The 25,651-nt window shown below is 53.3% G+C and overlaps 1 protein-coding gene across 1 annotated transcript in view; it reads left to right on the top strand.

Moving 5' to 3' along the window:
• Positions 1-25,651, top strand: part of LOC103345127 (ATP-binding cassette sub-family A member 13) — a 302,255-nt gene that overhangs the window by 133,588 nt on the left and 143,016 nt on the right. Inside the window, exons 26-28 of the mRNA XM_089315631.1 lie at positions 5,178-5,192; positions 9,718-9,967; positions 21,118-21,207. Coding sequence (XP_089171757.1) covers positions 5,178-5,192; positions 9,718-9,967; positions 21,118-21,207 — 355 coding nt within the window. The remainder of the gene's footprint in view (positions 1-5,177; positions 5,193-9,717; positions 9,968-21,117; positions 21,208-25,651) is intronic.

Here is a 25,651-nt window from a genome sequence, read left to right on the forward strand (position 1 = left end):
ACAAGATGTTTAGGGTCTGGGAGTATCCCAGATCTCACAGGGTTGGTTAGGGAGTCTGGCTAAATCCTGATTCCAGTCTCCTTTCAACTCCTCTATCTCACTTCCTCCTTCCAAGAAACAGAGATGCCTCTGTGAGATGCTATAGTGGCCTCTTTTGTTTAAAAATAAAAAACTTATTTGAAAGGCAGAGTTGCAGAGAGAGGAGGAGATCTTCCATCCACTGGTTCACTCCTCAAATGCCTGTAACAACCAGGGCTGGGCCACGTCAAAGCCAGGAGCCTGCAATTCCCTGGAGGTCTCCTACGTGGTTGTCAGGAGACCATCTTCCACTGCCTTCCCAGGCACATTAGCAGGGAGCTGGATTGGAAGTGGAGCAGCCAGGACTTCAATCAGTGCCTGTTGAGATGTTGGCATTGCAGGAGGCGCCATAACCCACCGCACCACAATGCCAGCCCCTGTAGTTATGTGAGACCACAGAGCAAAAGCAGGACTTTGGTCACTACTTTGTGTCTCTTGCACTCTGGGAATCATATCGAAGTGGAGCCACTGTTAGTGGTGTGGAGACTGCTCTGGAGTGAGGCCCAGCAGGTGGACTGTTACAGCTGCGAGCGGCACTGACTCCAGTGAGACTGGGAGGTGCAAGAGTGGCACTAAGTTTTCTGCGTAGAGGAACAATGGACCTAGGAGAAGGGAGACTTCAGCTCGGGAAGGTGACATAGGATCAGGGATATTGACTCCCGTGTTTGGCCAACGCCCATCGGAGCCTACTGAGTATCTCACTCAGGCTGCGCAGTGTGCCGGGGCTGAGGACAAGATGAACTGTGGTCAGCCGCTCCCATTACAAGGCCCTCATTGCCTGTGGAGAAGCACACAGGTGGAGGGTGGTGCAATCAGCAAGGGAGGTGAGCAGGAGGCGCAGGCTGAGGCAGAGCTGAGTGTGGCAGGAGTGAGGGTCCTCGTCTCTGATTGCATCTTTACCTCCCCTCACCATGCCCAGATGCCACCTGGAGCCCTTTGCCTGCGTTGCCATCAGTCGGTTTTCCTGTGGGTACTGTTTGAGCCAGTCTTCAAGCAGACAGACATCTGAAAGTGGAGCCCACATGGCTGCCTGAGGCACATTCTGCCTCCCAAATGTGGTCAGGATTGGGGTGCGTAAGGTTCCCCTAACATCAATTAAAACTGAGAAGGGGACTGGTGCTGGAGACCCAAGTGTGGTGCCCTTACACAGCCACTGGAGGACGACCTGTGTTTGGTGCCTGTGAGGCAAAGCCCAGACTGGGCTTCGTTGGCCTGCCCACGTGGGCAACACTCAGTGGCGGTGCTGGGCTGCACCTGCTTCCCTGGACGTCAAGCCTGCTCAAGGCTTAGTCACAGGAGTCCCCGCAGCCTCGAGCCACTCAGCGAATGTGGCTGCATGTGAGGGATGACCCCTCCTCGGTGGGCTCCTAAGCTGGCGCTTTATGGCGCTTCTGCTGTTACAGGCAGTCTTTTCAAAGAACCAAGCGACGCTGCCAAAGCTACGTGGCAGCTGGAGCTGCACAGGCCCGGCGAGTGGACAGTCGCCATTTACCTGAGTCTCCTGCTTCTGTCTTTAGAGGCAAACAGTGTTTCACCAAAGTGATGTACTAGGTATAAAAAGCGAGCAGACGAGGTGTTGTAAAATTAGATGAGATGTGCTTGCGAGATCATAAATAAAGCCGTCCAGATACACACACACACTCACGCCCCGTCATCGTCCTCTCTCCCCTCTCTCCCGTACCTTAGTAAAAGGACGTCTGGTTTTGCCGATTTTCTCCTTGGAGATGCACAAATGATACGAATAGGAATACGGTCACAATTTGTGAAAATTCACGCAGCAATCGTCTTCGTGTGGACAAAGCTGAAGACCACGCTGTCTAACTTCTTGGTTTGTAAATGGGGGAAACTGAAAGAAAATTGCTTTCTCAAACTGTTCCGTGCGTTCAGAGGAAGCCAGGCTGAAATTCAGGCCCCCCGACTCCTGCTGCTGTGTCGCGTGGCTCCCAAGTGAATTTACTAAGACCCACCTTGAAGGTGTGCCCCTGAATGGCAAGCATGTTCCGCGGGTCCGCTCAGCATCCCGGGGGCTACAGGAGAGCTCACAGATCCTGTTCCCCTGAGTGCTGAGTGCATGTGCGGTGACATCTGCCTTTGCCTGTCAGAATTCTGAAACCAGGGCATGGCTGGGGTGCGGGGGCGAACATCCTGCAGGCTCTCTCCCCAGCCGCGTGACGTGCCCTGTCTCACGGTCGCTGTCTCTGCACAGACTCCGTCTGCTCTAGAGCTCCCTGCAACACCCTCCCCAGCTGGCAGCTGACACCCTGGTATTTTGGGTCCTGGGCGTCGGCAGCCTCCTTGCAGTACCTCCCTGTGACCACTGCATCCGTGCCCTGTTGGCCGGGGAAAGCTGTCAGGGGCCGTCACAGTGGACCTGGCCCAAGGCTGGGAGCTCCTTGAGAAGTTTACTCCACCAGGTGACTAAGCCCCCACCCTGGTGGCCACACGAGTGAAAGCCCGCTGTTTCACACACTGCCCCCTCGTCTCCCATTTAACTTACTTCACCGCCTCTCCTGAACTGAACTTAATTGTAAGTAAATGAAAGGCCTCAACTATGCTTATTTATTTATTTATTTGAAAGGTAGAGTTAGAGACAGAGAGGTTTTCCATCCACTGGTTCACTCCCCAGATGGCTGCCATGGCCGGAGCTGTGCTAATATGAAGCCAGGAGCTTCTTCTGGGTCTCCCACATGAGTGCAAAGGCCCAAGCACTTGGGCCATCTGCTGCTTTCCCAGGCCATAGCAGAGAGCTGGATCAGAAGTGGATCAGCTGGGTCTCGAACTGGCGCCCATATGGGATGCCGGCACTGCAGGTGGTGGCTTTACCTGCTATGCCACAGAGCTGGCCTCACAACTGTGTTATTTTAAAGATCCATTTCAGCTCTAAGATTCTGTGATTCAGTGAACAGAGGATTAATATTTATTCACTTATTGGAGAGGGAGTGGTGGGAGGGAGAGAGAGAGAACTCTCATCCATTGGTTCAGTCCCCAAATGCCCACAGGAATTTGAAATTCAGTCCAGATCTCTCATGTGGTGTCAGGGACCCGATTACTTGAGCCACGACCTGCTCCCCAGGGTGGGCATTGGCAGGAAGCTGGGCTCGGCAGCAGAGCAAGGACTTGATTGAGGTGCTCTGATACGGGTGCCGACACTCCAGAGGGATGCTGAGTGCCCAGCCCAGTGAGGAGAGAATCACACTCCTTCCCTCTCATGAAGCTGCGCTTCATCTCCTGAGTAAGGTGTAGTTCTTTCAAAATAATTCATTGCAAGATGGATAAAAACTCGTTTAAAAAAAAAAAACCAAAATTGTGAAGGCAACTAAAGTAGTCATAACCTCACCACACAAACAAGCATAAGTCTTAGAGGTTGAAAAATACCTTAACTGCCTTAATTATTTTTTAAAGGTTTGTTTGTTTATTTGAAAGGTAGATTTTACAGAGAGGCAGAGAGAGGTCTTCCATCTGCTAGTTCACTCTCCAGTTGGCTGCAACTGCTGGAGCTGTGCCGATCCAAAGTCAGGAGCTTATTTTGGTTAATATGTGTTAAGACTGAATTTTTTTTATTATACAATGAACAGATTTCTTGTATTTTGTAGACATGATTATAGGAACATAACAATTCTTCCCTCCCTCCCTCCTCCTCCTCCTTTTTTTCCTTTTCCTTTTTGTGATACTTTAAATTTGCTTTATAATCACAGGCTTAATATTCCACTAAAGATAGTGTTTAGCAAGTAAAAAGTAGATTGGGGCTGGCGTTGTGGCGCAGTGGGTTAACGCCCTGGCCTGAAGCACCAGGCCAATTCGAGACCCGGATGCTCCTCTTCTGATCCAGCTCGCTGCTGTGGCCTGGGAAAGCAGTGGAGGATGGCTCAAGTCCTTGGGCCCCTGCACCCACGTGGGAGAGTGGGAAGAAGCTCTGGCTACTGGGGCCATCTGGGGAGTGAACCAGCAGATGAAAGACCTCTCTCTCTCTCTCTCTCTCTCTCTCTGCCTCTCCTCTCTCTGTGTAACTCTGACTTTGAAATAAATAAATCTTTAAAAAAAATAGACCACTGTTCCACAGGCCTATAGACAAGGGCTATAAACCATAATCAACTCATAAGATGTCAGTTTCATTCTTACACATTCAGGGTTTTTTTTTTTTTTTTTTTTTTTTTTGCACTGTGTTAGCTACCACAAATCAGACAACATGCATGTGATAATTGTCATTTTAGGTCTGGCTCATTTCATTAAGCATAACTGTCTCCAGTTGCATCCATTTTGTTGCAATAGATTTTTTTTTATGGCTGGGTGGAAATCTGTCTTGTCTATATACAGAGGAAATGAAATTAGCATATGAAAGAGCTATGTGTACCCCCAAGTTTTTTTTTTAAGAGTAAAGGTTTGATTTTATTTTTTTTTGTTTTGACAGGCAGAGTTAGTGAGAGAGATAGAAAGGTCTTCCTTGCGTTGGTTCACCCCCCAAAATGGCCACTACGGCTGGTGCGCTGCGCTGATCCGAAGCCAGGAGCCAGGTGCTTCCTCCTGGTCTCCCATGTGGGTGCAGGGCCCAAGCACTTGAGCCATCCTCCACTGCCCTCCCAGGCCACAGCAGAGAGCTGGACTAGAAGAGGAGCAACCGGGACTAGAACCCAGTGCCCATATGGGATGCTGGGGCCGCAGGTGGAGGATTAACCAAGCGAGCCATGGTGCCAGCCCCAAAGAGTAAAGGTTTGTTGTTGGGTGGGGGAAGAGAGCATGTGTTCCGGAACACGTCCTCTTAAACCTTTGCCTGGGCGGGGACAGGCAGGGAAGTAGGAGTAAATGAATCCCACTAGGGTGGGGGTGGAGGTGACACTGGTGGTTGGGCCATCTGGTCACCTGGCTTTCAGCAATGGCGGTTGTCGCTCCCCCTCTTCACGGAGGAACGACACAGGACCCTGCGTTGTTCTTTCGTCTGCTCGGCCCTCCCCGGGTTTGCTGCTGGTTCTTCCCGGGTTGGCTGCCGACCCTTCCACCTCCGTGGAAGGGCGGTTCCCCCTGCCACTTTCCCCACTTCCACAGGGGAGCGGCACACCGCCGGCCGGCTCTCTCGGGGGCTGCACAGGTGTTCCTTCAGATAGATGTTCCTGGTGCATGTTGTCTCTCTCCTCCTTTATAGTCCTCTTCCACCAATCCCAACTCTGCTACCCACACGCCGAGTACGCTGCTCTCCTCCAATCAGGAGCAGGTCCTACAGTTTATTGGTTGAACTGGAGGCAGCTGTGTAGAAGTTGTTACTCCTCTCCCAGCGCCATATTGTGGGAGAGCAGATGCATAGAATAAGTCTTAATTCCAGTAACTTAGTCTAGTCCGAGTTGCTCCCCACAGGCGGTGGTGGGCTAGAGCATAGGATGGCATCCGGGCGTAGATGGTGACACAGATTAAGACTGTACCATTTTACTAACACTCCCCCCTTGTGGTTGTTATAAAGCAAGTGCTATATGGGACTAAATCAGCCCCCAAAGTCCAGGAGGGGTGGGGGGATGATGATCTGTCTTTAGAGCTACTTCCTGCTGACTTGGGGCAGTGAGTTACTCTCTGCTGACATGCCTGCTCCCACGTTTAAAGCCGCTTGGTTCACAATAACTAAGTTATGGGTCCACCCAGATGTCCATCAATTGATGTTTGGATGGAGAAAATGTGGCATAAACAGATCATGAGTTTTTAAAATGTTCATTGTGTTTGGAAGGGAGTGAGAAGGAGCAAAGTCTCACATCCACTGCCTCACTCCCCAAGTGCCCCCAGGCGAGGGCCGGGAGCCAGGGCTCCACACGGGTGGCTGGACTCCCGGTGCTGGCACCATCGTTTGCTGCCCCACAGGGAGGAGCACCATGGGTGGAGGTGGGACTTGGTCCTGGCGCTCGAGGCAGCACGTGCTGCGCTGAGCATCTGCCCCAAAGTGTTTGTGAAACAACTCACGGAGCACAGTTAGCAGAGCCGGGATGACCCACGTTTGCTTCCCACGGAAGACTGCGGTCTGCCGGCCGCCAGCAGTGTGTGTGAGGAGACCCGTTCCTGCAAGCCCGCAGTACTCCAGGTGTCAGCATCTTTCATCTTTACGGTACAGAGGAGCTGCAAACCCCCACCACTGCCCCGTTCTGCAGCACGGAAGCACTGGCTCGCTCGCAGATCTTGGGTGAGCTGCCTGTTTTGCATGCTGGCTGTCCACTTTCCTTTTGAAGTACTCTCTTCACTGACTTGAAAGTATTACCTTCATGATGCTGTATTTTAAAATATCTAAGAACATTTGCATGTCCTTGGTAATGTGGACAGACATTCTGAGGCTCCTGCAGAAACTTTGATATTGTAAGTTCCTCACGAGGTGTTAACGTTTGAATATGTGCTGTTGCTGGACCAAGAAAAAAATGTTTGGACATTTTCCCCTGAGCGATTTGATGGTCAGGGTAAATGGGAGTGCGTAATTATATATGTAACTAGAGTCCTTGAATATAATTACACTCATAAGTCATATAAGACAATTCATAACAATTTGGTCCAGCATTTTAATTTTGACTGTTAAATTATTCATGCGAACACTTTTATAAGATTAGCCATGAATATTTGATTGGTGGTTGATTCATAACCATAAACTATCTTAGCCTTTTATTTTTTCCTCATTTATGACCAATTAACATATATGGGAGGGTGGAGAAAATTTATTCTTCTTATGTTGGGAACACCTCTCTCCAGAGAGTTACCGAGGCTCTCCCACCAGCACCCGCCGTGCCTGGAGGTCAGTGTTACGCCTGCCCTGACGGCTTCATCGGTGTCGGATCATAATCCTCGTTATCTGTTTTACAGCTGAGATGACATTCCGAGAGCTCGGTGATTTTAGGAGTCGCACAGTGTGTGGGTGGGTGAGACTGCCCTGGAATCCGGTTGGTGGGGGTGAACTTGCCTCACCCCGCTGTGACTCTCACATGACCTTCGCTGAGTAGGACCAGTGAGCAACAGCACCCCTGCTCCCATGCCCACTGCCCCACCAGGGAAAGTTTGCCCAGTTCAGTCACAGCATTTTTATTAACGATTTATTTATTTGAAAGGCAGTTAAGAGAGAGGGAGAGACAGATCTTCCATCCACTGATTCACTCCCCAAATGTCCACAATGGCCAGAGCTTGTCAGGCCAAAGCCAGGAGCCAGGAACTCCATCCTGGTCCCCCATGTGAGAGGCAGGGCCCTACGACATGACCTGTCACTCACGGCTTTCCCAGGTGCATTAGCGAAGATCCGGACTGGAAGAGAAGCAGCTGGGACTTGAGCAGGCACTCACTTACAATGCCAGCGTTGCAGGCAGCAGCCCGACCCGTTGTGCCACCGCGCCAGCCCCTAGTCACACAGCTTTGTGCCACTTCTGTTGACAGCGGGTGTTTGCAGTGCACCACCATTGGCAGGCAGCTGTGTGTGGTGTCTGGCGTGACTGACAGCAGATGCCGTGTAAGGCCGTGTGAGGGTGGTGGCCTGTGGGCGTGGACCGCCAGGCCCTTCCGGAACCTCTCGAGGCGGAACCGTGGGATGCACCTGCTTTGCCACTGGATGAGCTCCTCACTCAGCTGCCTGCAAAGACAGCAGTTTTCTCAGTGATTACCTTGAGAAGTCACGTGGCTGGGCAACAGGAAGCTCCTGCATGATGTTGGCCAGGCCCACACACGCCCTGTCGGCCTGGTAACCTCATGTGGTTACCAAATGTGGTGTAATACCGTGCCTCGTGGCATCAGAATCGCTCCGTGGCTGACTTAACTGTCATAGAGAGCTGCGTGTGAATCCCCACTGATAATGCATAAAGTTGGTGGCCCACAGCCCAGCCAGGCATCATCTCTCCGAGGTCACATGCATATGACTGCTGCTGGTTGCGAGGATGCTGCTCGAACCCCCACTTGGGTGCCTCTTCTCTCACTCCCCCCCCAGTAGCCCAGGGACTGGCTCCGGGGTGCCGGTGCTCTCAGCTCCGCCCACCTCCCTCAGGACACTTGATTCCCCTTTGCTGGGTGATGTCTTTGTAGTTTCTTCTCCACTGCTCTGTCACACTCTCAAGAGGACAGAAACCAGAGAGGGCGTGCCGTCCACACTGTGGGCCCAGCAGAGGTCTCAGAGCAAAGAGGGAGTTAATCCAGATGAGTGTGTTCATCCCCAGCTGTGCGTCTGCAGCTCTGGGCTCAAAGCACCACAAATAATCTATCCTTCAAAGTGGCACCGCTTCTTTAACACTGCGTTTTGGGTTTTGCTTGTTGCTCTTCTGTTAAGCTGGTTCAGTATTTGCAGCCGAGGGTGCTTTTCACGTAAGATGTTTCGTATTGGACTTTTTTTTTTTTTTGACAGGCAGAGTGGACAGTGAGAGAGAGAGAGAGACAGAGAGAAAGGTCTTCCTTTGCCGTTGGTTCACCCTCCAATGGCCGCCGCGGCCGGCGCACCGCGCTGATCCGATGGCAGGAGCCAGGAGCCAGGTGCTTTTCCTGGTCTCCCATGGGGTGCAGGGCCCAAGCACCTGGGCCATCCTCCACTGCACTCCCTGGCCATAGCAGAGAGCTGGCCTGGAAGAGGGGCAACCGGGACAGAATCCGGCGCCCCGACCGGGACTAGAACCCGGTGTGCCGGCGCCGCAAGGCGGAGGATTAGCCTAGTGAGCCGCGGCGCCAGCCTCGTATTGGACTTTGAGTACAAGCTGTGTTCCTCCGTGCAGGTGCGGGTGACGTCACCCTCTGCCTGCCTCTCCCTCCTCCTCACCCTCACGTTGAGCAGCTTTGCTGAGAGCACCTGGCCTAACCCGGCGCAGGTGCACGGAGATGTTTGGCGTGTCCTAACCGGGGCGGTGTGGACAGATGGTTTGGAGGAGTCTGCAGAGGATCGGTAGACCTACGACGCACACGTCACACTTCTTCCCGACTGTACTTGTCCCTTCTGACAGCTGAGGACCCCCTTCAGATTTGCTGTGTCCTGAGGGGATGAGGGGCACTCTGGGCTGAAGGCTCAGTGGTGGCCGTGCAGCCTCCAGGGAGTGTGGAAGGTGCGGGAGGGGTTGGGGTGGAGGGATGGAGGAACGGCACGTGTGGAGGTTATTCCCAGAATCCTGCTGGGCACATAACCTGGGGATTGCCAAGGAAAGACCTCTGTTAGGGACGGAGAGAAAACGCAGTGGGAGGCGGGGAGGATGGAGGGTGAAGGGCCCGGTGCCTGGAGGGTGGCCAGGCAGAGCAGCCTCAGTCAGGGCATGGGGCCATAGAACCTCCCGGCATCTTCTGTCTTTGCTGTGTGCCATCCTAGCTGACGTCCCAGGCTTCATTTCAGCTGCTGATGGTGGACATGAGGCCCCTCTCACCTGCTCTGTGCTTGGGGACAAGGCCAGGTGGGACCCATGGCATTCCTCCTCAGGGCCATGCGCTCTGACCCTGCAGGCCAGGGAGGCAGAGGCCTGTGCTTGGTGCCTCTGTTTCCTGTGACGCAGGGAGCACTGTGTGTGTATGTGTGTGTGTGTGTGTGTGTGTGTGTGTGTGTAGGGGGGTGGTGGCCCACGTGGCGCTTCCCAGGCTGTTGGTTGTCGCAGGCTCACCTATAGGATAATTGAGGAGAATCTGCAGGACCAGCCTCCTGCACCTGACCAGCCCCTGTGGTCTCTGCCCCTGCAGGTGGCTCACCTGTGCGGCCCCCACCTGTGCAGGGCCGCCAGCTCCTTGTGGCACAGGTGGCTGCCCTCCTGCAGAAGCGGCTGCGCCACACGCTCCGGGCCTGGAGGGGCACGCTCGCGGACCTGCTGCTGCCTGTGCTGTTCGTGGCCCTGGCCATGGGCCTGTTCATGGTGCGGCCCCTGGCCACCAGCTACCCTCCCCTCAGACTGACACCTGGCCACTACAAGGGGGCCGAAACCTACTTTTTCAGGTAAGGAGCCTCCTCGCCACCCTTTTAGCTAAGGATTCCATTGGGATGGATTGTAAACAGTGTTATGGGCTGAGTGTGTGTCCCCCCAAACTCAGGTGTGGAAATCAAGTCCTCAGCTTTATGGACTCAGAGACGGGGCCTGTGGCAGGCAACTAGGCCGTGCGGGTGGAGCCTGACGAACGGGATGGGTGCCCTGCTGGGAGGAGAGCTGGAAGGCTCCTCCCTTGTGGGGTGCTGCGCCTGTGCCTGGGGCCCCGAGAGAGGAAGACGCTGTCGGCAGCCCAGGAGGGGCCCTCGCCTGGGGCCCGATTACAGGGCCATGATCTCAGCCTTCCCACCCAGAGCTGTGAGGGACGCGCCTGTGTTGTTTATAACCTCTCGGTTTACGGGACTTCTCGTGGCAGTCCGAGCAGCTGCAGAAACCACCAGCCGCTTTTGTGGTTCTCAGAGTCGCAGATAAAAAGGCCCAGTAATCGTGCTCTGCTGATTCCTGAAGTCTGGGTTCACCAGGAGACCTCTGAGCAGGTGCGGGGTCTGAGGAGGTGGCCTGGCCTCTGATCCCCACGTCACCAGCTCCTCCCCGTGACAGCCAGGGGCCCTGGGGACAGGGGACACGAGGCCACCAGCGCCATCCGAAGGGCCCAGCACCACCTGCCCTTAGCAGGAAGGAGGGGCCAGGTACACGAGGAGTTTGGGGGATTTTAGCAGCGTGTGTGAGCGGTGTGTCTTACAGCACCATCCACAGCTGCTGTGGAGACAGCGGCCCCTCCCTGCACACACCCCTGTACTGAGAAAACCTGAGGCCGGGTGGGATCCAGACCAGAGGCGTCCGCGTGCCGGCCCCCGGCGGGATCGGCAGCCTAGGATTTCAGATCACGTGGGTGTTGTCTCCGAGCTCTTTGGGTTCCACGTCACAAGCTATTTGGGGACCTACAGGAGGACTCCCAGTTCCGTCAGCTCCCTTTGGATTCCGCCGTCTGTCACTGTCGTGGGGCCCTGTCCTGTGCCAGGCACAGTCTTGGGTGGGGCTGTAATGATTGGCAGTCGGGATGGGAGGGTGGAGCCGGGGACTCTGGCTGAGGATTCTTCCAGGGGTGTGGACAGCAAGGGGGCAGTGTCAGCTCTGCTCTTGTCAAATATGTGCTTCGATTCCAGTAATGAGCGTGGTTAGCTAGTCTACGTGCTTGCTAATATTTCTGCAAGTTTTACAGTGATGTGTGATTTGGAACTGGGTTTAAACAAATCCGGGGGCAAAGGGAAAGTTGGTATAAACTGCTGGGTTTCTCCCTGGGCTCCTATTGTCTCATCTCCCTGCATGTCCTTCAGTGCCAGGCCCAGCAGGGCTCTGCTTTTGCAGCTGCACCCGTGTCCCAGGCCCCTACTTCCCACTGGCTAAGCCCACTTTGGGGGCCACAGAGTTTATTAACCAATCATTCTTATGAACTGTCTAAAATGCACATGCTGAGTGTGTGAGATGTCCACTATGATATTTTTCTCCCAAATGCTCAGATTTTTGTGAAAGAGCTGTAACTTTTGAGTTTTTTATTTATAAAGTATACATTTAAAATATACATTTTTTTGACCAAGGGAGATCGATCCAACTCCCATCCGCTTGTCATGCCCCAAATACCAGCTGGGACTGGGCCAGGCCGAAGCCGGGAGTCGGGAACTCCATCCAGGTGACCTTGTGGGTGGAGGGACCAAGTCCTTTGGTCTTCTCCCGTTGCCTCCCCCGGTGAGCATCAGCAGGGAGCTGGAACCTGGAGCAGAGTCAGGACTCAAACCCAGGCCCTCTGATGCGGGCGTGAGTAGCCCAAGCAGCATCTTAGTCGTGCTGTGCCAAATGCCTGCCCTGAAAATACGTGTCGTGAAGAAAATAATAAAGTACAGTTTAGCCAAGTTAAACCCACACACAGGAATAAACCTCACGTAGCATTCTGTCAGCGATTCTCCCAGGCACCCTTTGCTGTTCAGTGATCTTCACGTTACGTATAATGCTTTTAGCTGCGTGTATTTTCATTTTTATGATGAGATCACACCATAACGATCTCTGTAACTTTTTATACAGTCACCCGTTTCATACCTACTCTTGTAAGTTGGCGGAACTGCGCTGTCCGCTGTTCATGGCTGTAATGGACAGGGGCTCCGTAGTCACTCAAACAATCTTGATTGTGGGGCACGTGAAGGCTTGTTTATCTTTTCGTACTAAAGGCACAGCTGCAGGAGCATCTTGGTTCCAGATTTATGTGAGTGTAATTATTTTCATCATCATTCATTTCTATTAGACATTTTGGGGGTAAAGGCATCCGTTTTGTCTGTGTAGATATGGCCACGTTTTCCTTTGAAGCGTGTGCTAATTTACAGTCTCACAGAGTCATTGACTGTAACATTTATTGTGCACCTGCTGTTTGCTGGGTCCTGTTCTGGTGGCGGCTGCACACATATGGGTGCAATAGGCCCAAACCCTGCCCTGGGGGAGCAGGGAGCTCCTGTCTGTGGGCTCTCGCTCTTTTCCGATAGTCTGCGCTTAGTTCTTGTGACGTTATTGGGCAGCTCTTTGGTACGTCCCGCAGTTGAATGTCCTCCCGGCTCTAACGTCTCCCTTTAGGCACTGGATGCTGAGAGCCACGTCCCACATGGACGTGAGTCCCACGTTGCAGCTTCCCTCTGACTTTTCCTCATCTCCCCACCCTGTCTTTGTCTTTTCCTCTTTCCTCTGGGCCTGGAGGGGAATTCCCTGCACGGTGTTCGTTTACTGCCACCACTCTTGGTTGATTCCAAACAGTTATTCGATTTCTCTCCCACCATTAATTTGGTGATTATGGTTTTCTTTTGAAAGCATTTTTCCTGCTCGCAGAATGTTCATTTTCCATGGAAGTAATGCACTCTAAAATAATTTTGAATGTGAGAAGCAGGCGTATTTTAATGTTCTATTTCCTTTTTTTTTTAATTTTTGACAGGCAGAGTTAGAGAGAGAGGGAGAGGGAGACAGAGAGAAAGGTCTTCCTTCCGTTGGTTCACCCACCAAATGGCCACTATGTCTGGCGCGCTGTGCCGATCTGAAACCAGGAGCCAGGTGCTTCTCCTGGTCTCCCATGGGGTGCAGGGCCCAAGCACTTGGGCCATCCTCCACTGCACTCCCTGGCCACAGCAGAGAGCTGGCCTGGAAGAGGGGCAACCGGGACAGAATCCAGCGCCCCGACCGGGACTAGAACCCGGGGTGCCGGCGCCGCAAGGTGGAGGATTAGCCTAGTGAGCCGCGGCGCCGGCCTTTAATGTTCTATTTCTAGGAGTAGCTCTCTCACGGGTGGGTGGGTGTTCTCAGTTTTTGTGATGTTGTCTGGTGCTTCATCTTCTCATCCTTACACGTGGAGTCCCACCTGCGACAGGGACTGCACGTGCTGCTCCTGATCTTTAGTTCAGCCTAGAGAGAAAAGAACAAGCTTGCGTTTCCTGTTTCTATCTTAGTAGAGCAGTGGTGAGTTCGGAGAAGGAAGCTACTGGAGACTGTGTTGGCGGGAACTTTTCTTTCTTTTCTGGGTCACTGTCTTTTGCATTGATGCTGACAGACTAGGAAGACGGAGACCTGTCCCCATTCCATGGCTGGTGCAGCGGCTCTTGGTCAAAAGTCACCCTGAGATTCACGTCCGCTCTCCTGCGCCTGGTCCTCTGTTTACGGAGACCATTTGTGCAGGTTTGCTTGGAAGACAGGTGTACTCCCAGCACTATGAGGAACATGCTTGCAGTCCCGTGACTGACATACCTGCAGTCCTGTGGTTGAGGAACTCCAAGCACTATGTGCTACAAACACTATGACAAACGAACTGCATGCACTATGCACCAGAAGTGCCACGACTAGCACACTACAAGTCCTATTACTAACATACTGTAGTACTGTGGCCAGCATGTTGTGAGTACTGTGCACAAGCACTGTGACTGATGAACTAGGAGCACTGGGTACTGCAAGTCCTATTACTAACATACTGTAGTACTGTGACCAGCATGTTGTGAGTACTGTGCACAAGCACTGTGACTGATGAACTAGGAGCACTGGGTACTGCAAGTCCTATTACTAACATACTGTAGTACTGTGACCAGCATGTTGTGAGTACTGTGCACAAGCACTGTGACTGATGAACTAGGAGCACTGGGTACTAGAAGTGCTGTGACTAACACACTCCGAGCACTGGACTAATGTGCTCTGACTGGTGCACTGTAGTGCTATGGATAACTTACCATAAGCTCCAGGACTAACGTGCCACAAGCACACACACTACACATCATCCCTTTCACTGGTGTGGGTGATGACAGAGGTGGCCGTTCCATCTTGCATCGAATCTGAGCTCCGTGATCTGACACTTGGTCCAGAAATGATCGCAGACTAGCAGGGCTCTCCCCTCCTGTTTCTCCTGGCTCCCTCCACACCCATGGCCCGTGACTCACCACACTCCTGTGCTTGCTGCTCCAAGTGTGAGCCCACCCCCACTTCCTAGTTTTGGGAGTGATCACTGTGGGAGATGTCCAGCGCTTCCACCACAGTCCCTTGCCTTCTCTTAGAAGTGGGTATATGAGGCCGGCTCCGCGGCTCACTAGGCTAATCCTCCGCCTTGCGGCACCGGCACACCGGATTCTAGTCCCGGTCGGGGCACCGGATTCTGTCCCGGTTGCCCCTCTTCCAGGCCAGCTCTCTGCTGTGGCCAGGGAGTGCAGTGGAGGATGGCCCAAGTGCTTGGGCCCTGTACCCCATGGGAGACCAGGAGAAGCACCTGGCTCCTGGCTTCAGATCAGCGCAGCGCGCCAGCCGCGGAGGCCATTGGAGGGTGAACCAACGGCAAAGGAAGACCTTTCTCTCTGTGTCTCTCTCTCTCTCACTGTCCACTCTGCCTGTCAAAAAAAAAAAAAAAAAAAAGTGGGTATATGACTCAGGTCTGCACAAAACTTCCAGAGGTCACGAGGTCCCCTAGCTTTGTGTTGACCTTGACAGTACACACACCTTAATAGTCTTCTGACAACTCTCAATAGGACCCATAGGCCCAAGATCTTAGGGTTGGAAAAAAATGTGATTACGTACCTACATTAAATTCATTTAACAGTTCTTGCAAAATACAAATGTTCCTAAGAACACAAACTAAAAGAAAAGCAGTGGAGAGATTGTCTTCCACCTGGCTCTTGTTGGAATCAAGCGAGCAGTTGGCACCGGTGTACCTCGGAGAGGCGTTTGCTCTGTGGACCCAGAGCCTTGGTAGCCAAGTCCCTTGCAGTTTGGGCTCCAACTCGGATGCCTGGGGGGCCTGGTAGAGAGCCGGGACCTGAAATCCGCAGGGCTGAGCAGCTGCAGGAAGACGCTTGCGCTGTGCTGGGCCTCCCTGGCAGTGGCCCTCGCACAAAGCCAAGAGGCCAAACTGATTGGCTAAGGCTCTGGCCAGCCAGGTCATGATCCGGGCTTCTTCACTTTCAGTCTGAGTCAATTCGCTGCCTGACTGCTGCTTTCAGAGGGCTCCAGAGATTGTCCCTCACCACCAGGGACCATGGGGCCCAAGAGACCGTGATTGTTGCTGTGTGCTCATTAACCTTCTGTCATCTCAAAACCAGCATCATGCTTTGCAAAGTGGTCACGGGGACGTGGCCAGCGTACACGTGATGTTCACGCCGCTGATGTCACAGCTGTCTGTCGACATTCACAGTGAGCGTCTGTGTACAGCTTCTTCCTGGGAACTCGCTATTTCCTGTATCGCATGGCTAGCAGGAGCGCTGCTCTAGTTTGTTTTGATCCTTCAGTGAGAAGATGTATGGAAATCTACTGGGCAGGTCTTGGAAGAAATGAAGTACTCGGTGAAAGGTTTTGTTAGTGTGTACCACGTGGACCCGGGGTGCTGGGGTGGGGTGAGGGGAGGTCATGGCCACCCACAGGTCCCTGGAGACGTCTTCCTGGCCGCATGACACACAGAGTGCTTACTGTGGCTCAGACCCCACACTCTGTGCTTCTCCGTCTGTCTCGGGCTCCCTCCAGACCAGGGACACACAAACTCTGCCCTGCCTGGGCTCATCCCACACAACGTTCCAGGAATATTCTTTCGCCTAGTCATGGCATGATTGCCTCTCCCTCGAGATCTCTTTACAGCCGAGAAGATTTGCTTGGTTCATTGTACTCAGTGGGCATTCTTGAAACACGCATGAGAGAATCCACACCCTTCACTCTGTCCCCACCCAACCCCAAGTTTCACACCTTTCCTCTGAGAAGTGTTCTTAGCCCCTCCCGGCTGAGAGTCAGTGCTCCCACCGGGTAAACAGCTTGTAGCATGGGATCATGTGCGACTTCTTAGCGTGACGGGACTTGAAAAATAAAGAATTCATGAAAACCGTCCGTGTCTCCTGGGGAAGACACTGCGTTCACAGATCCTAGGGGATTCGTTCTGGCAGGGCAGGGCTGAGAGGACCGTCCAGGCTGTCTGCCTCCACTTCTCCTTCCTGGGTGTGGACAGATACGGTCCACAGTGAAGTGGGGAGACTGGCCCTACAAACGGAGGGCCAAGTCTTACGAGGGCTGAGAGTGGGCAGCACTGGGTGAGGGCTCGTACCTAAGGGGAAAGGGCGCACTGAGAATTCAAGGAAGACGTTTAAGGTCACGGCACGTGGACTGGCTCTGCAAATGTACATAGGAGCTTGCAGAGCTAGGAGGAGACAGGGACGTCTCTAGAGGGAGAAACGTGAGTGTCGCATCTTCTGGCAGGTGCTGTGAGACGTTCTCAGCAGAACAGACTTTATCCTGAAAGCAGCGTGAAGGAAGGCGTTAAGGAGTTGCAGAACCAGAGGTGTGACGTCATTGGGATTATTCCTGTAGCGTCCAGGCATGAGGTTGGGTCTGGAGTAGTCTTCCTGATTCTCTCCCTCATGGGTAACTAACTTAGTTTTCTGAGATCCTGGAAGATTTCTTCTGTGTCTTTGTCATGTTGGATATCCCCTCCTCCCCACGCCCCTTTCTCAGGTAACCTGCGCACTTAGATCATTTGTGGTTCAAGGTCATTTTCTTCTGTTATTGATCTAATGGTTTCCTCACATCCGTTTTTCCTTTGCTTCCTTCTGGACTCCAATTGCATCTCATGTTTCATTCTGTCTCTTTATCTTTCCTTGAGGACTTCTTCCTTTCTCTTCTGTTTGTGATGTGTCTCCCACGAAACTGTTTGTATCTAACAGTGACCATCTTCTTACTCATTCTGCGTTGTGTGTTCATGGTTGCCTTAGGAAGCTGCCCTTCTGGGTTTCAGAAAACGGGGTGTGTGTGTGCATGTGTGCGTCCGCGTGTGTGTGCGTGCGCGGGTGTGTGCGTGTGTCTCTCAATGACTGCTGTTTAAGGCTGTTTTCCTTCGTTGAAGGTGTGGGTTCCTCCAGGGCTTTGTCTGACCAAGTGTCTGAGCTTTCCTGCAGCTGCTGGGACGCTGGGGTGTGTGGAGGTGCTTGCTGGTTTGCTGGGTCAGATAAGGACATTGCGGATCCGCGGAGGTGGACTGAGGGAGATGGAGCCTCTCTCCAGGTTCATTCAGCTCTGGCCAGCAGCAGGTGGCTGCCACGCCGTCTCCACTTCTCCCAGGAGGGGCACCTTCCTACTTGCTCCCTGTTTCAGGAGTCAAAGGCGTTGGCTCCTCCGATCAAACTTGTTCTCCATACTTGCTGTCAGCTGGACTTGAGGCTGAGGTCAGTCTTTGGGGGTCATTGAGGGCTGCCCCTCCCACCATGGGTCCCTGCCCCTGGGCACTCTGCTCTTTGCGGGCAAATTGGGTCTGTTGCCTGGACCCAGGGAGGACGGCCCTGAGTGGCCTCTGACTGCGGTAACTCCACAGAGCTGAAGCCTGACCAGGTCTGTCTACACCAGGAGCTGGGTGCCTCAGGAGAGGGAGGGGCGGAGCTGGGTGCCTCAGGAGAGGGAGGGGGTGAGCTGGGTACCACAGGAGAGGGAGGGGCGGAGCTGGGTGCTGGGTGCTGTTTTCCCAGGAGTCCCTGAGTTTCTCAAGGGGGGTCTGATTCCCAGGCTGGGGGCTTATTAACCGGGAAGGCGTTCATTCAGTGCTCGGGACGCATGGTCATTCAGCTGACAGCCCGGGGCCTCTCCTGCACACCGTGTTTTAAGAAAGAGTGATCCAGGGGTAGGGGGAGCGACCGTGAGACCCGCCCAGGAGTCGCAGTGAAGCAGTGACACACGTTTTGTGTGTGTGAGGACACACACCGATGGCTGCCACCTTGACGCTTCCTTTAAAACAAGGCCAAGAGCTTGATGCCTACAGAACGGGGATGGTTTAGGAATGAGCATTTGGGTTTTATAGAAATGGAGACACTTCAAAGCTGGTGTTTGAGTTTTGTGTTTAAAACAGCGGCCACTTCATGTAGAAAGAGTACACTAGCTCTTGACAGTTCCTCGTAACCACTCGTGCAGGTGGAGCATCTCATGGGTCCAGTGTCTTTTCTGAGACCTGTTGTAAGCTTTTGTATTTATTCTTGGAGAAATGGGTCATGGGAGGGGTGGCCAGAGAGCTTCTCCCGAGGCCCCATGAGCAGGGTTTTCCTTCCCTGCGGCCGCGGCTCGTCTCGGTGCCGAGGTCACCACTTTCCTGTGGTAGGGAACTGGCCGTCCAGGAAGCACTCACGCTGCCTGCTGTGGAGACAGCGTGTTTGTACGACCCTGGCCTGTTCTTTCATCGTGTGCGTCTGGCCAGAGCAGTAAGGGAGTGTTGAGGCTGGTCATAAACCCCCTGGACCTGTGAAAGCCCTGCTGTATTTCTGCAGGGGGAGGCAGCGTTTCCCTCTGAATTCTTCCTTCCTGGCCTCGGGCACTGCCGAGGGCTCGGTGCCCTGGAGGTGCAGTCATCCTTGGCAGAGGGCAGTGCTAATGGAGAAAATGAGCTTTAGTTCTTTTCTGTGAAATCTGAGTGGCGAGAGCACAGGGAAGCTGAGGGGCTGGGCGGATGGTTTCCCTGTGAGTGGCGCTCCTGTGTCACCTTGTCCTGCAGTGGCGGTGAGAGCCTGCTGAGCCCCTGGCGCCCAAACACCTTGCCCTTCCTCAAGAACTGGTGTTCTGTGAAGATGAGGGAGGAGAGAGGAAGTGAGGGGAGGGGCCCCCAGCGGAAGCGGCTGCTGCTGAGTTTACTCCTGCACAAGGTTCCCAGTCAAGTGTCTGGGAGGCACAGGTGGCGGCTCAGAGTGAGCGCCTCCCGCAGATCTGCCCAGTCAGCCAGCGCCTCCCCACCCCTGGCTGAGTTCTGGGAGAGGATGTGGGAGTGTAGAGGAACTGACCTTATTTTAAAGTTCTAACTTTTAAGTTTTTTTTTAGATTTTTTCATTAATTTTGGAAGAGTTGCAGAGAAGAGGAGGCAGAAGCGGAGAGGGAGGGAGTCGGGGCGGGGAGAAGGAGAGAGATATCTTCCATCCACTGGTTCACTTCCCAAATGGCTGCAGTGGTCAGGGCTAGGCCAGGCCACAGCCAGGAGCCAGGAGCTTCTTCCAGGGCTCCCACATGGCTGCAGGGGCCCAAGCACTTGGGCCATCTTCCGCTGCTTTCCCAGGCACATTGGCAGAACACTGGATCAGAGTGGAGCAGCCAGGACTTGAACTGGTGCCCATATGGGATGAGGGCACCGCAGGTGGCGGCTTTACCTGCTATACCACAGCGCCGGCCCCCAAGATTTATCTTTAATTGACAGATAGCTGTCCAGATTGATGGGGTGCAATGCTACAGTAGCTTGATACAAGGGTACAGCATGCATTTCCATCTCCTGAAACACCAGTTCTTTGTGTGGGGCTCACAAAGGCCTCCCTCTGCTTTGTATAAAAGGCGTTCGTGTCATAAGTCCTTGTGCTATGGGATGCTACAAAGGATCGGGACGGGCAGAGAGCAGGGGATGAGAGTGCGCGGGAGAGAGCTCACGCAGGGCCCGGGGAGATGGGGATCTGGGAAGTCCCCATCCGTCCTGGGCATTGCCCTGCGCAGACACGGAAGCTTCTGTAGGCCCCGGGGGGCGTGGGTGCTGGGAGTCTGGACCACTCACACCTTCCTGTATTTGAATGTCACAGGAACCCGGAGTCAACTTTCTATTGTCCATGGACCAAAAGAATCAGAAAAATCAGTGGCTGATGATCACTTTGGGGTTGCTTACAATTCTTAAGAAGAAGTTAATGGGTGGGCTCAGTTCGAATGTGTGTTAATTATTCTTTCTAAGAAGATCTGCTGTGACCGTTGACAGTAACTTACAGCATTAATTATATATCATTCTTTATTTTGGAAGGACGTAGTCCCACACATGTCTGCTGAGAAGTATTTACAATGTAAATTTTGGAAGGTGAGAAAGCCCTCTAATCCTTTATAAATATTGTGTTCAGGATTTTAATTAACAGAAATGTCCAATTTGGAAAGGCTTGAATTATTTTCCCTCTCCGTTTTCTCAGTGTTTCTCGCAATCGATGGGGTTTGTCCTGACATCTTCCCCAAAGCTCCATGAATGTCTTGTGGCTGATGGCGTCTTCCGTAAGGGAATTCAGGAGAGTAGTCTTGGTTTTCAGTTTGGCAACATGAATTGTTAATAAGGATCCAAGACGCAGGCCAGTAGAATAAACACCATAAAGCAGAGTGGGCTTGAAGCAGCCCTAGGATCCCGTGAGGGGCTTCATCCCGAGCACATGCACTTAACAGTTGGCTTATGGAAAACAAAATATCTAAATGGAAGAAATTGCTTTGCTGTAGGGCTGTGTAGCAGAACAAATATTCAGACCAAACCCAAGCTCCAATATTAAGGAGCATATTTTATGGATTTTAATATATGAACATGATGCAATATTATGCAGCCTTTAAAATTTGTTTTTAAAAACCATGCACATAGATGAAAAATGGTTATGTGAAAATATTAAGTGGAAAGATGAGGAAAATAATACAGTGTGAATGCAAGTATATAAAAATGCATATCTGTTAGCAAAACCGTGCTTTTAAGAAATTTCTCAGTTTTATTGCTTGTTGAGTTTACCATAAAGTATTGGAAAATGAGCTTCTTCTGAGCCACTAGGCCGCCCTTGCTGGGGGTAGCCTGGACCAGGTCACCTGCTGTGAGGTGAGGCTGGTCCCTGTTCTCGTGTTCTCACTCTTGCTTCCTTTGTCTTCCCATGCACAGCAGCGGGGATGACGACCTGGACCTCGCCCACGTGCTCCTGAGGAAGTTCAGAGGTCAAGGTCTGATCTGCGCTGATTCAAACCCGGACCTGTAAGTCTCAGGCGCCCTCTGCAGAAGTGAGACTCCCAGCCTGGGCGGGGGGGGGGGGGGGGCGGGGGTCCTTCCACAATGGCATTGCAGGGTGACGTGGCATGGACACCACTGCTTCCTGGGTGCATGGTTACTGAGCAGGCCCGATGGGGCTGCCACACAGCTAACGAATGGCCATCCCTGCTTGCACACAGCTTTATGTCATGGCAAAAAGAATCAGTCATTAACAGTGTCAGGTTTGCCTAAGAAAACCCAAAGTTAAAAACAACAAAGCAACCATTAACATGAGTTGTGTGCAAACTGTCATTCTCTTTTAGAGAGAGCTTGTACATATGAAAAGGTTAATTATAATTTCTCTAACTTAAGAGACTTAAAAGATTATTCCATCAAATTTGGCAAATTATTTTTATCTTTCGGGGTTTTAAATGATAATATAATGATCTTTTAGTGAAATATTGATAAAATACCTTTTTTTCATGAGTAGTTTTCTCCTTATTTTCCTCTGCTTTTATGGACTGAGGAGCTAAATAGAATAAAATGCCTCTGGAGCTGCTGAGAGTGATAAGGAACACAGCCCAGGTCCCAGCGAACCTACCGTTCTTGGTTGAGCAACGGAAGCAAGTGACCGCCTATTAGGTGCTGGAAGGGCCTCTTCTAAGTAATCAATATTAAAGTCCGGACAATGATGCGATGTTGGCCATATGTTTTCCAACTTGTGAGACACGTTTTGCTCATTAATCATGCTGGTAATTAGCTTGAGACTGAGCAGCTCTTAATGGTCTCTGAAAGAATTAATAGAAAATTAATTATGCTGCTCCACTCTAGTCTTGTCTTGAAAAGCAAAGTCGTTTGTTAACGGAGGCGTCAGTGGTGACGTTTTCATTTCCGTTCCTGGGTGAAGCACGCAGCACGTGTACACCTGCTGGTGAGGAAACTGGCCGGGCTGCCCCCGGTGCCAGCCCCGGGCCGCCCCCACCCCCCGCCAGCCCTGGGCCGCCCGCCCCCCGTGCCAGCTCCGGGCCGCCCCCCCCCCCCCGCCAGCCCCGGGCCGCCCCCCGCGTCAGCCCCGGGCTGCCCGCCCCCCGTGCCAGCTCCGGGCTGCCCGCCCCCCACGTCAGCCCCGGGCTGCCCCCCCATGCCAGCCCCGGGCCGCCCCCCGGGCCGCCCACCCCTCGTGCCAGCCCCATGCCGCCCCCCCACGCCAGCCCCAGGCCGCCCCCCGCGTCAGCCCCGGGCTATCCGCCCCCCCACCCCCCGTGCCAGCCCCGGGCTGCCCTCCCTGTGCCAGCCCCAGGCTGCCCCCCCATGCCAGCCCCGGGCCGCCCTCCCTGTGCCAGCCCCAGGCCGCCCCCCCATGCCAGCCCCGGGCCGCCCCCCAGGCCGCCCCCCGCGCCAGCCCCGGCCCACCTTGCATCACAGGCAGTGAGGGGAAGAGAGGTGGTTCCCTGTCTGCGCTCTGAGAGGAGAAACGAGGTGGAATGGCTGCTTCCAGGCGGTCCCTTGCTCCGTTCTGACACTTCTTTGGGGCTCATTTCTTTGCAGGGGACAGGGACCCATGCTGTTCCCCAGCCGGCGAGCAGCCCCACCCAGCGTGGGACCCTTTGCCCTTTGTTCTACCGTCGTCTTGGACTGACATTTTTGTTCCCCGCTTTTCTGTGTGGACTCTGTGTCCTGCACCCATTCTCCTGGTCGGGAGCGTGAGGCTGGGGGCTGGGGCTCCAGTCCAGGGGGCGCTGGGGCTCCAGTCCAGGGGGCTGGGGCTCTCCTCTGAATCACTTTATCTCTGGGTTCCAGATCAAAGCAAAAAGGTTGTTTTTGTTGTTGTTGTTGTTGTTTTTGGTTTTGTTTTTTTTTTTGACAGGCAGAGTAGACAGTGAGAGAGAGAGAGAAAGGTCTTCGTTTGCCGCTGGTTCACCCTCCAACGGCTGCTGCAGCCAGCGCACCGCGCTGATCCAAAGGCAGGAGCCAGGTGCTTCTCCTGGTCTCCCATGGGGTGCAGGGCCCAAGCACTTGGGCCATCCTCCACTGCACTCCCTGGCCACAGCAGAGAGCTGGCCTGGAAGAGGGGCAACCGGGACAGAATCCGGTGCCCCGACCGGCACTAGAACCGGGGTGCTGGCGCCGCAGGCGGAGGATTAGCCTAGTGAGCCGCAGCACTGGCAGCAAAAAAGTTTTACTTGAGAAATTTCCTCCTGCTTCCTGGCTTGAGTGATAGCGACATTTGTTCTTCCTGGTGGACCTGAGCGACGCCTTGGTTGTTAGGGGGACATTTAAAAGCAGTCGATGAGAAGCTGCCTGTGGACAGCTTTGCTGTTGAGACGCTCGCGCTGTGATGTGCGTCTGACTGTGACCTCCCTCTCGTTCGGCCGACACTGGAGGGCTGCAGGACAGTCTGGGGTGGCATCAACCTAAATCTGAAGTGTAAGTTTTCCCACTACACAGGCACTGCAGGATCTGATCATTAAGATGTGCTAGAGCAGACTGGCGTGCTTCCATATTGCTTCATTTGCAAGGCTCAGCTGCTGGCCCCCCAGTGGCCAGTTCCCTCATTTCTAGGCAAAATGATCACTTTCCCCTCCCGTTCTTATTAATCTTTTAACAAAGAACAAAAGCGGCAGTCAACAAAACCAACTGAGGTGATTCATGAGGTTTATTTTCATGATTTTCAAGAAACATCTGTGTGTTTATTTGAAAGGCAGAGTTACATATAGGGGCAGGTGCCGTGGCGCACTAGGTTAATCCTCCACCTGTGGCGCCAGCATCCCATATGGGCGCCAGTTCTAGTCCCGGCTGCTCCTCTTCCAGTCCAGCTCTCTGCTGTGGCCTGGGAAAGCAGTGGAAGATGGTCCAAGTGCTTGCGCCCCTGCACCCACATGGGAGACCCAGAAGAAGCACCTATCTCCTGACTTCGGATTGATGTAGCTCCGGCCATTGAAGGCATTTGGGGGGTGAACCAACGGAAGGAAGACTTTTCTCTCTGTCTCTTTCTCATTGTCTGTAACTCTACCTGTCAACTAACTAAATAAATAATCTAAAAAAAAGTTACAGAGAAGGAGAGAGCGAGCGAGCGCACGCTCTTCCATCTGCTGATTCACTCCTCAAGTGGCCGCAACAGTCAGATCTGAAGCCAGGAGCCAGAAGCTTCATCCAGGTCTCCCACGTGGGTGCAGGGTCAGCACTTGGGCCGTCTTCCGCTCCTTTCCCAGACCATTAGCAGGGAGCTGGAGTGGAAGTCAAGCAGGCGGGACAAACCGGCGCCCGGATGGGATGCCAGCATTGTAGGCATCAGCTTTACCTGCCATGCTGTAACACTGGCCCCTGTTTTCATGATTTTCAGTAGACCGTTATCCTGTTGGGTTGTGGCCCTGTGATCCCTCACCTTTGTGGCCCGATGTTTCCAGAGCTCAGGAACATTGAGAAGGTTCTTAAAGAGTGCTCAGTAGGTGAGATGCTTGGAGCATCTCATGGCTGGTAATAGCCTCTCTCCGAGGAGCCTATACAGAGGCAAGTGGAGGTCAAGGGTCAGAAGTATAGAGGGTGTGTGTGCAGGCATTGGGGTGCAGGGGTGAGAACACAGGTCCTGACCAGGCAGCCGTGGGAAAGTCTCAGCTCCCTCACTGTGGGCGGTGTGAGCTGGGCTGCCTGCTGCGCCTGCCTCTGCCTCTGCGGCCATTGCTCTGCTCCTAGTTTCAGGAAGAGGAGGCCGAGTGGCCCCAGAGGGAGCGCCCGTCCTCTTTAGGCCAGAGACAGCAGGGTCTGAGTGTGGATGTCCCCGCACTGGGACAGCTGCTTAACCCGGCATTTCTAGACCCCACGAAGCCGTGCCTGTGCGCAGGGCTCACTGCGCCCGGGACAGCACCTTGGCGAGGGTGGCCTGCGGAAGAGGAAGGAAATGCTGGGCGAGGTCAGAGCACGTGTGCAGATCCCTCGAGTTTGGAGGAGGTGTGCGCAGCAGAGTCTGGTTCCTAACGCAACACCTCCTCTGTGAGTTGCAAGTCTCCCAGATTCCTAGCGAGTCTTTGAACACAAAAGTTGTTGGAGGCTGTGAGATGCTGGAAGAGCTAAAGCCTGGTGGATGCTGGCTCGGGCCCTGTGCAGCTGTCTAGGGCAGCAGGAGGGGAGGGCTAACTTTTCAAAGACTAATGCATGGAATCGTGGTGTGTGCCAACCAACCATTGTCCAAGGTGAGCGCCTGAAGCAAAAAGAGCATGCCGGTGCTAAGTGGTCTGATTGGATTATTCCCTTAGATACTGTTTCCATGCTAAGTTTTCAGATGCAAACTAGAGGCCCTGTAAGCTACCCAGCTGTGGAAGCAGTCCTGGATGAGTGTTTAAGTCATTTCTGATATTCAGGAATTAGCAAGTGAATTACGCTTCCCCAGCCTGGTTAAGAGAAATGGAAAGTTGTATGTTTTTTATGTGAGAGGCAGAGAGACACACAGAGG

This window comes from Oryctolagus cuniculus, chromosome 16 (genome assembly GCF_051225735.1).
Source record: "Oryctolagus cuniculus isolate XC-2025 breed Fujian yellow rabbit chromosome 16, ASM5122573v1, whole genome shotgun sequence".
NCBI lineage: Eukaryota > Metazoa > Chordata > Mammalia > Lagomorpha > Leporidae > Oryctolagus > Oryctolagus cuniculus.